We start from the raw sequence: 14,989 nt of genomic DNA, 5'->3' as shown, positions 1-14,989 counted from the left end.
TTTTGAAATCCTTATCGTAGGTGCAGAACAATAAATATACCTTTATACAACAATAATGATGGAAATGATTGCAGGTAATACAAACAAATCTCTTTCAGTCAAAATGCTCTTTTACATTTAACTACGTTGTTTATTCAGAAAATATTTTCTTTGCCAATGCCAATAGGCATTCCTATGCCTAAAGGAATAGACACAGCATATTCCTTTAACAAGAATATTTTTAGACGACGGGGGCAGGGATAAATAATAAAGCAAACATAGTTTCCTCATGGAATCAAGCCAAATCAACCACCCAAACAAGAGCAAGAAGTGGTATAACAATAAGAGAAAAAAAATTTTTTTAAAAAACACTCTCTTCACAGTCTTTTTTTTAAGTATAAAAACTTATCAGGTATAAACTATTTCACTGTCTACTTAGCCACAGGAGAGTTTGCTCACCTGACATACATTTATTTGAAGTACTGTGGTATTTTAAGTGGGTGCTTGGTAACACTATAATGTTAGTTCTACCAGCTCTTCTAACTCAGCCACCACACAACCTCAGGAAAGTGACATAATTTCTCTGAATTTCATTTTCCCTCAGTAAAATCTAGTTGATTTATCTGCCCTATCAACTTCTCAGGATTCTTGTGAGAAAAAAGAAATTTTTTTTAACTGCAAAGCATTACATAAAGATAAGGTAGTAGTATTTACTGCCTGAAAGAGTTGAGCGGGGAAAAAACAAACACACTAGAAAGCATAGCAAATAAATCCAAAAAACTCTAGGGATGCCTGGGTGGCTCAGTCCGTTGAGCATCAGATTCTTGGTTTTGGCTCAGGTCATGGGATCAAGCCCCGCATGGGGCTCCGAGCTCAGCAGGGAGTCTGCTTCTCCCTCTCCCACTGCTCCTCCCCCCCCCACCATGCTCCCACTCTCTCTCAAATAAATAAATCTTAAAAAGAAAAAAGAAAAGAAAGAGAGATCTCTCCCTATCTCAAGGATAGGGAAAATTTTAAAAAAATAAAAGAAATCCAAAAACTCCAAATAATAACAATAAATGTAAATGTTAAATAATAATAATAAATATGAATGATTTAATCCATTTATTCAAAGAATGGATACAAATAAAATTATTATTATTTACTTCTCATCTATCTGAGCCATTGGTATTAATCTTTGGTATTTCTCTTTAATGATTCTACTCTATTACCTCTTCTAACTCCATCTTAGGGAAACAAAAAATAAGCATTGATTCTCAGGAGGCATCTGTTCTGTGTACTGTATGTACACACTTGCTTTCTTCCATAGAGAGCACTTTCTTGAAATTTCATTAGCTACTGTGCTTGAGATAGAGATGAGGGGAGATCAGGATATACTGACCCCGAGCTTCACAAAACCTGTGACATGAGACTGTCAATGCAGCATCCCAAGTCCCTTAAAGGTTCAAACCGAGCATGTAACATACACCTAGTATCTAGCAAACAAGTAAAACACTGAGCGAATCTAAGGCGAGTTCTCCTACATCTCAGTCCTCTTCCCCCATCTCACTTCTGAATCACTTAGATCTCGTTTCCTTTTTACACAGGAACTGTCATTAGAAAATGGCCTTACAACGAAGAAAAAGCACAGGAACCCCCAAGATAAAAGGGATAAATGATAAAGGAACCCCCAAGATAGGCTTTTCCTTCAGATGCCCCAGAGTGAGTCTGCCCCATCAGCTAGGTAGTCTGGGAGAAGAGTACTATACCGACAGTCTTACCATTTTCTTGCAATGCCACAGGGACCAGGATCTACAAAAAGAAAAGTAAAAGCAAACATTAGATGCACTAAGAATCAAAGATACGATAAAGATAGCGTCACAAATCAACAGAAAAAGAGACAGTCAAAAAGAATTATCTAGGGGAGTTGCTAAATTAAATATGTCACACCATGTACCAAAATAAATCACAGGTAAATCTAGACGTTAAATGTTTTTTAACTGAATTAGAGCAAAAATAAGAGGATATCTACTTAATCACTAGATTTTAATCTCAGTTAAAGGTGACAAGAGATATACAGGAATAATATAGATTAAAATATTTAAAACTTAAAACTTCTATGTGCCAAAAATTAAAACTTGAAGAGGAAATGAAAATATTTGGCAACAAATATGACAAAGGGTTAATAGTCTTAATACCTGAAGATTACAATAGTATACATGAATAAGAAAAACCCCAAGGTATGTGTCAAAAGTTGAATCGACAAAGGACAGAAACTGAATTCATATATGAAGACATAAATGCATATATAAAGATATATAAATAAAAGAAAAAGTTCATGCTTGTTTGTAATCAAAACAATGTAAGTTAAGAATGAGATTTTTTTTTAACTATAAAATTAGCAGAATAAATTTTGCAGAGGATAATGAAACCAGATGGATAAGATGAGATGAGTACTCTTGGGTACTGCTGGTGGACATCTAAACTAGTATACTGTATGAAAAATAATTTGGCAGTACAAGTCGGCAAGGCCTATATTCCTTAACCTAATTCTACTTGTAGAAATGTACCCTAAAGAAATTATTCCAGGGGTGCCTGGGTGGCTCAGTTGATTGAGTGTCCACCTTTGGCTCAGGTCGTGATCCCAGGGTCCTGGGATCGAGCCCCACATTGGGCTCCCTGCTCAATGGGGAGCCTACTTCTCCCTTTGCCTGCTGCTCCCCCTGCTTGTGCTTGCTCTCTTTCTGTCAAATAGATAAATGAAATCTTAAAAAAAAAAGAAATTATTCCAAGTATAGCAAAAATGTATGCACAAAAACGTTTATTGTGGTATCAGTGGAAAATTGGATACACCTGAAATGTCCAAAACAGAAGAAATGGTTAAGCAAATTAAAAATCATGGTTCAGGGGCACCTGGGTGGCTCAGTTGGTTGAGTGTCTGACTTCGGCTCAGGTCATGATCTTGGGGTCCTGGGATCCAGCTCTGTGTTGGGCTCCCCACTCAGCAGGAAGTCTGCTTCTCCCTCTCCCTCTGCCCCACCCTGCTCATACTCACTCTCTCTCTGTTAAATAAATAAAATCTTTTTAAAAAATGTTTTGGGGCACCTGCGTAGCTCAGTTGGTTACATGTCTGACTCTTGATCTTGGCTGGTCTTGATCTCAAGATCATGAGTTCAGGCCCTGCACTGGGGCCCAGCATGGAACCCACTTTAAAAAAAAATCATGCTTAGTTTTTTGCTAAATGTGGGAAAATGTAGGAGATCATACAGGCCAAGTTATGTAAAGGACTATTATAATAGGCTTCATAAGGACAGTTTGTTCCAGACGGTTTTTTCTTGGGAATTTTTAATCACATCTGAGAGTTCTGAAGTACCACTGCCTACCCTCTGAAGTATTTTGGGTAAAGGAAGGTGGGTGTGCTCTGGCATCAGACAGACATAGCTCAAACCCCAGTTCTGTTAGTCGTACAACCTTGGGCAAGCTGCTTAACTTCTCTGAGACTCACTTTCCCTTCTCAGATAGGAGGGTAATAGGTATGTCTGTATAAAGATTAGTGACATATATGTAGAGTACCCTGCATAGATATGCATGGTGATCAGAATTATCAGTTACAACTCTAGTGTATCAGCGTGGGAGCACTGCAGGAAACACAGCAACCCAGTATTGAGTGGGTTTCTACCATGTGCAGCATGGTGCCAATGCTGAGAGGAACAAAAATAAGTAAGTTCACCTCTCAAGGAGTTTACAGCATAGTAGGAGATAGGTTACAAACTTAAAAAAAAAAATAGTAAACAAATTTTTGAATTGGGATATTTTCTATTACTCTACTTGTTTTTAAAGATTTATTTATTTATTTGAGAGAGAGAGAGAGAGCATGAGCAGGGGGAGGGGAGGGGGGGGAGAGAGAGAGAAGCAGACTCCCCCCGCTGAGCATGGAGCCCAGTGTGGAGCCCAATCTCAAGACCCCAAGTTCATGATCTGGGCTGAAATCGAGAGTCAGATGCCCAACCAACTGAGCCACGCAGGCGCCCAATCTATTATTCTATTTTTTAAGGCTAAACTGACTCAGACCTAAGGAAAAGGGGAGAGTAGACTACAAATACGCCCCTTGTGCCCAGTCAGGCTGTCACTCAGCACAGATGCAACACTTGTTCCATGGATTTTTTTGTGTATCCAGCAAGCTTGGTTCCCAGCTTTATATACACAGGTCAGAAAGTCAGTGTAACACTGAATCATTTCTAAAAACACTTCTACAAATACTGATAATATGAATGAATAACACTTTTTCTATTGCCCTTTCATGGTAGCTTCTCCCATAGGTAGAGCTTGCACTCTTTTTTTTTTTTTTTAAGACAGAGAGAGAGAGGAGGAGAGGGAGAGAGAGAATCTTAAGAGGCTCATGCCCAGTGCAGAGCCTGATACAGCGCTCAATCTCATGACCCTGAGATCATGACCTCAGCCACAATCAAGAGTCAGATGCTTAACCAACTGAGCCACACAGGCACCCCTTGCACTCTTTATTTTAGAAATACTTTTGATGTTATCTTACCAATTGGTGGGATAGAACAGCTCTCAGGTGGCTATTATTAACTAATGCTCCAAGCAAAGCACTACCACAATGGTTTCCAAACTTGTCTGCACACTGAAGATCACTTGGGGGATCTTTTAAAAAATTGTGGGGCCCAGGTCACACCCTAGACCAATTAAATCCACAATCTTTGGAGGTGGAACACAGGTACTGGTATTTTTTGAAGCAGACAAGTTTGGGCTCTACCACAATATTGTTCAATGGGTAAGACTCCTGGCTCTGGAATCAGACAGGCTGAAACCAAAACCTGGCTCTAACCAGGAGAGAGAGGGAAAGCATTTCAGACAGAGGAGATGGCAAGTGTAAAGGTCCTGAGGTGGAATCAAGCAAAAGGCACAGGAAGACAGCTGCTCAGGGTGGCTGGAGGGAAGGGAGCAAGGGAGAGGACAGTAGGATTTGTGGTTGGGCCAGATCCCAGTGAGCCCTGCAGGAATTTGGCTTTTATTTAAAGGCTACCAGGAGGAAGCTCCCAAAGGATTTTGAGCAAAATAATGGACACCAACTCCCTCTAAGAGATAATCAGAACATTATGGGGGCATTAGGCCCTTTAAATGTCTGTATTTTATTCTGCAGCATCCAAACCACATCACTCACGTTGCCACCTACAGCTAAAAAATGGGATGGTCTAAGCCATTTGATGGAGAAGGCTGCCATCTGCTGGGAGAGAGCCTGATGAAACCTATTCTTCCCCCATGGCAGTAGTGAGGCATTGTTCACTGTGAGTCCCATTGCAAGCACAATAAAGCATTTTGTAACATATAAGGATGAAATGTCTAAGTAAAACTGTTCTCCACTTTGCCCTCTATCCTGCCTCCAAAGGAACCCATGTTTGAGATGTTCAGCCTCTAGTCCTGAGTTGTACTGAATGGGGTACCACTAGACCTACCAAAAAAAAGCAGGGAGCACCTCTCAGAATAGATCTAGGGGGCACACGAAGAGAGGGTAAGAGAGAGGCAAGCTGGAACTTGAGAGAAATAGGAGAGGTATTTTTGGAGATTAGCTGTCATGAGGATTGGGACTTGGGAAGAACGATGATGCCTCGAGAGCATTTTTAGCAGGTTTCACTCTATGTTCAATGGTATAGTTGCCTGTAAGATACTGTTCAGTAAGACCTACTTTAGTTTTCAAGGCTTTTTGAAGTAAAATTTGTGCTTGTTTTATGTGCACTATTGTTCTGGAGATTGGTCATAAAGCAGTCCACTTCTATTTTGGGTATGACTATGTAAACAAACAATGAGATGTTCTTTGATATGATGTAATAAGCTATGTGATCCGTCACTATTGTTCATTCTTCTTGCTCTTCTCCTAGGTACGGCTCCCTAGCACAATGCTCCCCACTGCCTTAGCTCAGGGACATTGGGCAAGAGATAGGAGAGCGTAGGAAAGGGTTTTGCTTGAGGTTGAGAAAGCAGAGACAGAAAAAGGACAAGTCCTTCCATCTAGTTAGATGACAACAACAACAGAAACCAGGGACTTCTGTGCAAACTAGAGGTCAAAACTATTACATCCTCTAACTATTAAGCTGTGCCTCCTCTCACACCTACACTTTTGTGACCCTTTTTCTCAAATTTCAAATCTATTTTTCATGTTCATTTTTACCCAATTTCATCTATGTGAGACAGCACTGGCAACTTGGGTAGCTGCTAAGAAAGCTGGATTTATAACTTACACCAAACACCAGGATAAATTCTGAATGGATCAAAGATTTAAATATTTTTTTAAAAGATTATAAAAGAAAACACATGGGTAATTCCTTCATAACCTAGAAGTGGAAGAAGGACTTTCTAATTATGATTCCAAAAAGCCATAAAAGTAATGTTTGATAAATTTTACTATAAAAATATTTTTGTGGCAAAACAAAATGAAATAAAAACAAGCAAAGACAAGGAGACCACCAACAAACAGAAAAAAAAAGTTCATACATATCCCAGACAAAGGGCTAATCTCCTTGTAAGCAAGAAAAATACTTAGCAAGTCAAAAGGAAAATAGTCAAAGGACATGAGAAAATATATATATCAAAAAAGATGCTTAATGTCATACAGATAGTGAGACAAATGCAAATTAAAACTTAATTGACACACTAGTTTTTCATCAATTAGATTTTCTTTTTTTTTTTAAGATTTTATTTATTTATTTGAGAGAGAGAGAGAGAGAATGAGAGCAAGCACAAGCAGGGGCAGAGAGAGAGGGAGAAACAGGCTCCCCACTGAGCAAGGAGCCCAATGTGAGACTCGATGCCAGGACCCTGGGGTCATGACCTAAGCCAAAGGCAGATGCTTAACCGACTGAGCCACCCAAGAGCCCACATCAATTAGATTTTCAAAAGGCCTTAAGTCCAACCACACACTACAATGGTGAGGCTATAGAGAACAGACACTTCCATTGCCACTTTCATTGGGCGTACAAAATAACATCAACTCCCACGGAAGGCCATTTTGTTAAATCAGAGTTCCAGATGTGTTTACCCTCCAGCATCCCACTTCTGGATATTTATTCTACAGATACACCTGTATGATGTGTACTAAACGACATCATGTACAGATTTATCTACTGCAGCACTGCTTGTAATAATAGCAACATCCAGGAACAAATGAGGTGTTAAACTCGTAGTGGCACAACTATGTCATAAAACATGAGGCATCTGCTTTTTAAAAAAGAATGAGGAAACTCTATATGTAGTTATATGGGAAGATATGCTGTCAAGTGAAGAGTGAAGAACAGGATAGCATGCACTACTCTTTGATAAGAGAGGGGGAACACACACATAAGCTTGTACTATTTTCTTGTATTTATATAAAGATAAATAGAAACGAATAAAAGTGGTTACTTGTAAAAGGGGAGAGAGGGGACAGGGTGGGAAGGTGACACTTCCTTGTAGTCTTTTAAGATTGTTTTGGTTTTTTAATCATGTAAATGTCTTACAAATTTCAAAAAAGTTTTAAATTTTAAAAAAAGTTTTACTCAATTTGATTTCCCTCCATACTCCCACACTTGTCTGAGATTCTTTCTTTTAAATCACTTCCCTAATCCCTTATAAATCCAAATTAAGGGGCGCCAGGGTCGCTCAGTCAGTTTTGAGCACATCTGACTCTTGATCTCAGCTCAGGACTTGATCTAAGGGTCATGAGTTCAAGCCCCACAACGGGCTCCATGCCGGGCATAGAGCCCACATCCATCCATACATATATACACACATACATAAAATCCAAATGAAGTACTCTTAGTTCTGTATGCTTGAGATTAAATATTTAATCTTTACTTCAGCCTATTTTAGGAAAGTACCTTAAATGAATACTTTGGTCCTATTTTTTTCTGAGCCTTTCTTCTCCATCAAAAATAGAGGTTAGTATTGTCATTCAACTCAGAACAATGAAGTGACTGTCCTGTGGGATACTCCGATCTACTTTACTTTGTATGCTATGTGGATGTGTTATTGTTATGGATGTGTTTAGCCTCCCCAACCACACTGACAGTCCTTCAAGGATGGGATCCTGTCTTACTCATCTATGGTTCAGTGTCTACATCCTGAACATAGTAAGTGCTTAATAAATTTTAACAGTGACACTGATGATTAGATGATGATACCTTAGTAAGGTAATAGATGATGGGCCCTATTCTGTAATAAAAATTTTAAAAATATGCACACAACCAAACTGCCATGTGTCAGTCATCTTTACAGCCCCACAGGACACAAAGAGTGCTTTAGTAGATGCTCAGCAAATGTTCGGTGGATGAAGGAATCTTATTGAATGAACAGAAGTATGGTGACATGCTGACTAAATATCTCCTAAATATTATGCAAATATGCTAGATGCTTATTAAGCCTTACCAAGGGAACTAATGTAAAGACAGGATTTTTAACAAGGAAAATCTAAAATCTAGAAAACAAATTGATAAGATAGGAAATTTTAAAGTAGTATTTTCCAAAGCAGAGTTTGAGAACTTTTGAGAGAATGTCATCATCAAGCTACATCAGAGGGGCTTACTTTAGGCATCATAGACAGGGAAGGCCCTCTTAAGAGCTAGGCTTTCCCACCTTTTAAAAACATGGAGTGGCAGAGAAAGACAAATACCATATGAGTTCACTCATATGTGGAATTTGAGAAACAAAAAAAATGAACACGGGGTGGGGAGAGAGAGGAAAACCGTAAAACAGACTCTTGACTATAGAGAATGAACTGATGGTTACCAGAGTGGAGGTGGGTGGGGGATGGGTTAAGTAGGTGATGGGGATTAAGAAGGGCCCTTGTTGTGATGAGAACTCTAAGTGCTGAATCACTAAATTCTACACCTGAAACTAATATTACACTGTAAACTAACTGGAATTTATTTTTTTAATTAAAAAAAATTTTTTTAAGTAATTATTTCAAATGTGGGGCTCAAACTCACAACCCAGAGATCAAGAGTCACATGCTCCACCAACTGAGCCAGCCAGGCTCCCCATAACTAACTGGAATTTAAATAAAAACTTGGAAGAAAAATAAATAAATAAACAAACACAAAATTAATTAATTAAAAAGGAAAGAAAAAATAAAATAAAAATGTGGACTGGGACCTGAACAGGAATTAATCATGACAATCCTGGAAAAATAATAAGCATCTAGGGAGAGGAAACCACAAATACAGATTCTGAAGCAGGGGCAAGTACGGGATTGGCCTTTTAGAGAACAGAAAAGAAGCCAGTATGACTGGGGCACAGTAAGCAAGAGGGATTGGAAGGGAGTGAGGTCAGAGGGACCATGGAGCTCTAGAGACCCCTGCAAAGGTTTCGTTGATCCTAAGAGCGATGGGAAGCCACAAGCAGAATTATATAGTGAGGGTGCCATCCTTACTTTATAAAATAGCATCCAGTTTGATCAAGCCAAAAAAAATCTACTTTGTCCCTGACTCCTCCTCCTCCTTCACCTTCAAATCAAATGTATCCAATGCCAGCTGTTAGTTTTTCTATTTCTTGAATTAATTTATTTGCATTGCTACACCCTCATCCCAATTACGGCCATTTCTCACCTGGATTTTTAGATGAGCTTCTCGAGTAGTCTCCCTGCTTCTACCTTTGTTTCCTCTGCAATCTATTTGGCAATTTCTGGAAGCATTCAGTTGGAGGAGGGAGGGAGGAACAAGATTGGGAGAAAAATCAAGACTTCTATCTCAAAGTATATTACTTTGTGATGCCTATGATATATCCAAATGGAGATGTCCAGTAGGCAGTTTGAATACATGAGTGTGAGACTCAGGAAAGAGAGTAGAGCTGGAATATATAAATTTAGGAGGCAGTAGTACAGACATGCTATTTAAAGCCATAAGTGTACATACGACAGCCTGGGAGGGAAAAGTAAAAAAAAAAGAAAAAGAAAAAAAAGAAAAGGGGTCAGGATGGAGCTCTTTAGAGTACAGGAAAATAGGGAGGGCTCAGCAAACGAGCCCAAGAAGCAAGCAGTCACATAGGTGATAAACTGGGGGACTGTGGTGTCACAGAGGCCTAGACTAAGAGGTATATGTTTCAAGAAGGGAGTGGTCAATTGTATTAAATGCTGCCCAGAGGTCAAATAAGATAAAAATACTAACACCACTACTAAGAATGGCTAACATCTACTAAGCACTTAGCAGTACCACAATCTGCTCTAAATGCTTTACAGATATTAACTCAATTAATTTTCTTAACAACCCTAAGGATAGAGAAGGAACCACTGGACTTGGTGACAGAGGCTGAATAAAGAAATCCTTCATTCAACAATAATTGCTAAGTCCTAACTTGTTCCAGGCACTACTTGAGGCATTGAGGATGAAACGGTGGAAAAGACAAAGGTTTTGCCCTCTGTGAGCTTAATATAAACAGTAAACAAATATACACATAATACTGCAGAATCAGTTAGACAAGTACTTTAAAGAAAATGAGCAGGCTAGAAAGTGTTCTTTTTAACAGAGTGATCTGGTCTATCTTCGTAAGGTGACAAATACTTGAGCAAAGGGTATCCTGGCAGACGAAAAGTCAAAAGAAATGACTGTGAGGTGGGAGCAAGGAGGCCATGTGGTTGGAGAGCAGAGATGGCGGGGAGATGGTGGGACATTTGGATGGAGAGGCAGGTGGGAGCCAGATCATGTGGGGCCTTGCAGGCCTGCTAAAGACTTTAGATTACAAACTATGTGAGATGAGAACCCCCTCTGGAGAGGTGAGAGCAGGCGAGTTGCATATCATTTATGTTCTAAGATCCAAGACCACTATATGAACAATAAACTGGAGGGGGACGGGGAGGAATGGGGCAAGAGTGGAAGCAAGAACATGCTGAAAGCCACTCTAGTGGATCAAGCAAGAGATGATAGTGACTTACAAAGATGATGCAGCTTTAGATGTTAATAAGTGCTCAGTCACGATATATCTCAAAATTGAGGTTTGCTGATGGTTTGGAGGCTGAGTGTAAGAGAAAAACAGGTGTCAAGAATGACTCCAAGGTTTTTTGGGGCACCTGGGTGGCTCAGTCGTTAAGCGTCTGCCTTCGGCTCAGGGTGTGATCCTGGCGTTATGGGATCGAGCCCCACATCAGGCTCCTCCCCTGGGAGCCTGCTTCTTCCTCTCCCACTTCCCCTGCTTGTGTTCCCTCTCTCTCTGGCTGGCTGTCTCTCTGTCAAATAAATAAACAAAATCTTAAAAAAAAAAAAATGACTCCAAGGTTTTTTGGTTCTAGCACCTAGAGGAATGAGTGGTGGTACCATTTGCTGAAATGAGGAACAGTGAAGGAAGAGCAAGTTTGGGTGTGGACGTAAGAGTTCAGTTATGGACACATTCAATTTTACATGCCTACTAGATACTCAAGTAGGGATAGTAAATAGACAGTTGGTTATAAAACTCTGGAACTCAAGGGAGAAATTTGAGAAGTTACCAGCATACAATTAAAGCCATGGAACTGATGACATTGCTTAGGGAACAAGGAAAGTTCTAAAGAATCTGAGAAAACTGAGCCATCACTCACTTCAACCTAGAGGCTGGGAAGAGAAGTTCCTGACTCAAAGAAAACTGAGTCAGGAACAACTGATGAGATAGGAGGGCAATGAAGGCAAGTAAAGAAGGACTTCCTACAAAGAGGGAGTGAACGTGTCCAATGAGTAAGATGAGGATGAAGAATTAACCACTGGATTTTGGCAAGGCAGAGGTCATTATGACCTCAACAAGAGCAACTTCAGCCAAGTAGAGGAGATGAATGTTAAAGTGGGTTCTTAAGAGAATGAGAAGTGAGGCTATGGAGATAACAACTGTTTTGAGGAGCAGAGAAATAGGAGTGGTATCTGGAGGGATACATGGGATTAAGGGAGGGTTTTTTGTTTTGTTTTGTTTTGTTTTGTTTAAGATGCAAGTTATTGCTGCATGTTCATGTGCTGAATGAACCAGTAGAGAAAATAAAATGATGTAGGAGAGAGACGGGCTAATTTTAGGAGCAAAGAGCTTAAAGTTAGATAGGATGGAATCCAACATACAGGTTGAGAGAATGGCCTTTAATAGGAATAAAGATGGTTCATCGATTATTAACAGGAGAAAAGGCAGAGTATATATATACAGATGCTGGTAATTTGGTAGATTCTATGCTGGAAAATGAATTGACAGGGAAATGTAGTATGTTTGCCGAGCAGCACTGAGAGCCCACTTGAATTTCAGCATTGAGAACCCACTTGAATTTCAAAGTCATTAATTTAAAATCAGTCAGCATAGTTTGTTTTTCTCTTGTCATTGTTTTCCAAGTGCTGGCAAGAATTGGATTAACTGGGCAAGAATGATAGAGGGAAAAGCAAGGGAGGTAAGGATATTTGCAAGGGAGTGATTCCATTAATGAACCGTGGACTATCAAGTGAGTAAAGGGAGACAGAGGACAAAAGGTAGTGATATATCATGAAAACTTAATAGCATCAATGGGTTAGAGGTCCTTTTGAAGCTGAAGAATTGATAGAGGGGGTACAAGAAGGAGTGAGTGAGTTGGAAAGATAGGACAGGGTTAGAGATTAGAGTGCTTGATAAAAAATTTTGGAAATGACACAGCCATTGACATTACAAAGGCTAGAGAAGTGAATGCCTAAAATGGGATGAAGAACACCATCATTCAAAGTGAGGAGGTCAAAGAACTGAGAAGCCAAGTGAATCATCCATATGGATACTGAAATCTCCATGCATTATAACAGGGTTGGTGGTGGAGAGTAAGGCAGTAAATCAGAGCAGTTTCAGTGGAGTGGAGGGAAAAGAAGCCTAACTAGGTGGGTTGAGGACAGAATAATGAGTGGGAAAACGGAGTAAGTATAGACAACTTTTTGGACAAGTTTTGCAATGAAAGAACAGAAAAATGATGGCTATGGGGAGAGAAGGAGGGGTCTGAAGAAGACATGGGGTCAAGGGTTTTTTCAGGATGAAAGGTTCTTGAGTATATGTTTATAGAGTACATGTGAGCATTCATGGGCTGATTCATTAGAAATGGAGAAATTAATTAATGGGATTATGGCAAGAACAAAATTCTTCAGGAGACAAGAGCGGAATCCAAAGCACAAGTGGAGGATTTTGCTTTTCACAGAAAAAGGCACAATTCTTCTTTGAAATATGTAAAAAGAATCCATAGGTGAAGATTTGGGTAAGGCAATAGATTAGTGGTAAGAAAATAAGAGAGCTCAGGGTGCCTGGGTGGCTCAGTTGGTTAAGCATCTGTCTTCGGCTCAGGTCATGGTCCTGGGGTCCTAGGATCAAGCCCCACATCAGGCTCCCTGCTCTGTGGTGAGCCTGCTATACTACTCCCTCTCCCTCTGCTGCTCCGCCTGCTTGTGCTCTCTCTCTGTCAAATAAATAAGTAAGTAAGTAAGTAAGTAAATAAGAAAATAAGAGAGCTCATGACTGTTTCTATTTGCTCAATAAATTGTGAGACAAAGTCTTCAGCTGTTTGGGGGTCAAAAGTGTAACATTTGGAGGAGAGTAAAGAGGACAGTTATCTTCTCAGAGATTAGGAGAACTAACTTACTAGGTGAATAAAGTGGGCTTGCTAGGAAGTTATCATGTAACCAGTAAGATGTGTGGTCATGAAATTGAAATAAAAGAAACCATATGATTGTGTGATTTTGTTCAGCAAGAGTCAGCTGCTCAGGTGTAGGCAGAGGATGGATGGTTTAACCAGGGCTGGGGTTTTGCTTGGAGAAGTAGCGTGGATAGCCAGAGTCAACAGGGTGGTGGAATATGTAGGTAAGCCACTGACAAATCGTAAAATGTAAGCTGATAAAGAGGAGCCAAGGAGAAGATGAGATTAAAAGTGGTCAGCTGAGGGACTGGAAGCCCAATATGGACAAAGAATTGTTTTGGGTGGGATCATCAATGAAAAGTCATAAGTGAACCCAGTGTGGTTAGAGCAAGGGATGTTAATACCCAAGACCCATTAGCCCTGTAAGGTACCTTGTGAACTTGGCGAGGACTGTAAACATTTAGTAAGTACACTTTGAATTTCTGCTTAATGAGTTCTTACAACTTTAATAATGTAATAGCTAGCACTTATTGAGTGCCACCATGTGCCAAACACTGACAAAAATATCCCCCTTCAAGGATCCCTCCCTTTAACTGGGGAGCAAAATATAGCATCTTAAGTGCTATAGTGGCATCCCAGAGTAAATGCAATGAGTACAGAGAAGAATTAAGAGGAGCTTCAAAAAGAAGTTACAATGAATAATCAAGGACATCTAGGAGGTCATCAGGTGAAGACAGGAGAGAGTGAAGAGATTCAGTTCTCTCATTTCCCGGTCTCAATTACCCGTCAGAGTCACATACGGTCCAAAGGTAGATGACTGCAAAGCAGCGGGTAAATGACACAAAAATTACCGTTCTTTCAAACAAAGTGAGCTCTTGCGTGCACACATTCACATTCAAACTCTCAGTTCTAGACAGGGCGGGGTGGCTCAGTGCCTTGGGAAGGGCCCCAACACCTACCGCTCAGGGAAGACGGCGGAATCCTTGGTGGGAACCTGGTCACCAGAGAAGGGGAGATCACCACGGCGGCAGCTCTGGGAAGCAACTCGGCTTCCTTGGGCTTGTGGGGCTCGCGGGGAGCATGAAGATCCTGGGGTTTACGGGGCTCGCGAAGCTTACGTGGCTTGCGGAGTGCATGGGGCTCGTAGGCTTTGTGGGGCTCGTAGGCTTTGTGGGGCTCATAGGGTTCGTGGGACTCATAGGGCTTGTGGGGCTCATAGGGCTCGTGGGGCTCATAGGACGTGTGGGGTTCAAATGTCTCCTCGGCCTCATCAAACTCGTTCCATTGGTCTTGCTGGGTCTGCTTGTCGGCCTCTTCTGGTTCCTCCGGCCCCTCAAGCTTGTGCACGTCGAGCAGCCTGAGGACAAAGGGCTTCTGAAGGGCTTCGGAGGGAGCGGATATTTCTGTCGCGCCATGCCCATCTGTAAACGCAGATGAGCCTGAAACTTCTTCGTCCTCCAT

The 14,989-nt window shown here is 40.6% G+C and overlaps 1 protein-coding gene across 1 annotated transcript in view; it reads right to left on the bottom strand.

Moving 5' to 3' along the window:
- SPMAP2L (sperm microtubule associated protein 2 like) overlaps positions 1 to 14,989 on the bottom strand; it is a 44,731-nt gene extending 29,742 nt beyond the window's left edge. Inside the window, exons 1-2 of the mRNA XM_044387638.3 lie at positions 14,488 to 14,989; positions 1,740 to 1,770 (exon numbers count right to left, since the gene is read on the bottom strand). Coding sequence (XP_044243573.2) covers positions 1,740 to 1,770; positions 14,488 to 14,989 — 533 coding nt within the window. The remainder of the gene's footprint in view (positions 1 to 1,739; positions 1,771 to 14,487) is intronic.

The sequence above is a fragment of the Ursus arctos genome, unplaced genomic scaffold, assembly GCF_023065955.2.
Source record: "Ursus arctos isolate Adak ecotype North America unplaced genomic scaffold, UrsArc2.0 scaffold_9, whole genome shotgun sequence".
NCBI lineage: Eukaryota > Metazoa > Chordata > Mammalia > Carnivora > Ursidae > Ursus > Ursus arctos.
Note: the sequence above shows the minus strand (reverse complement) of the source record. Positions and strands in the feature narration are given on the sequence as shown.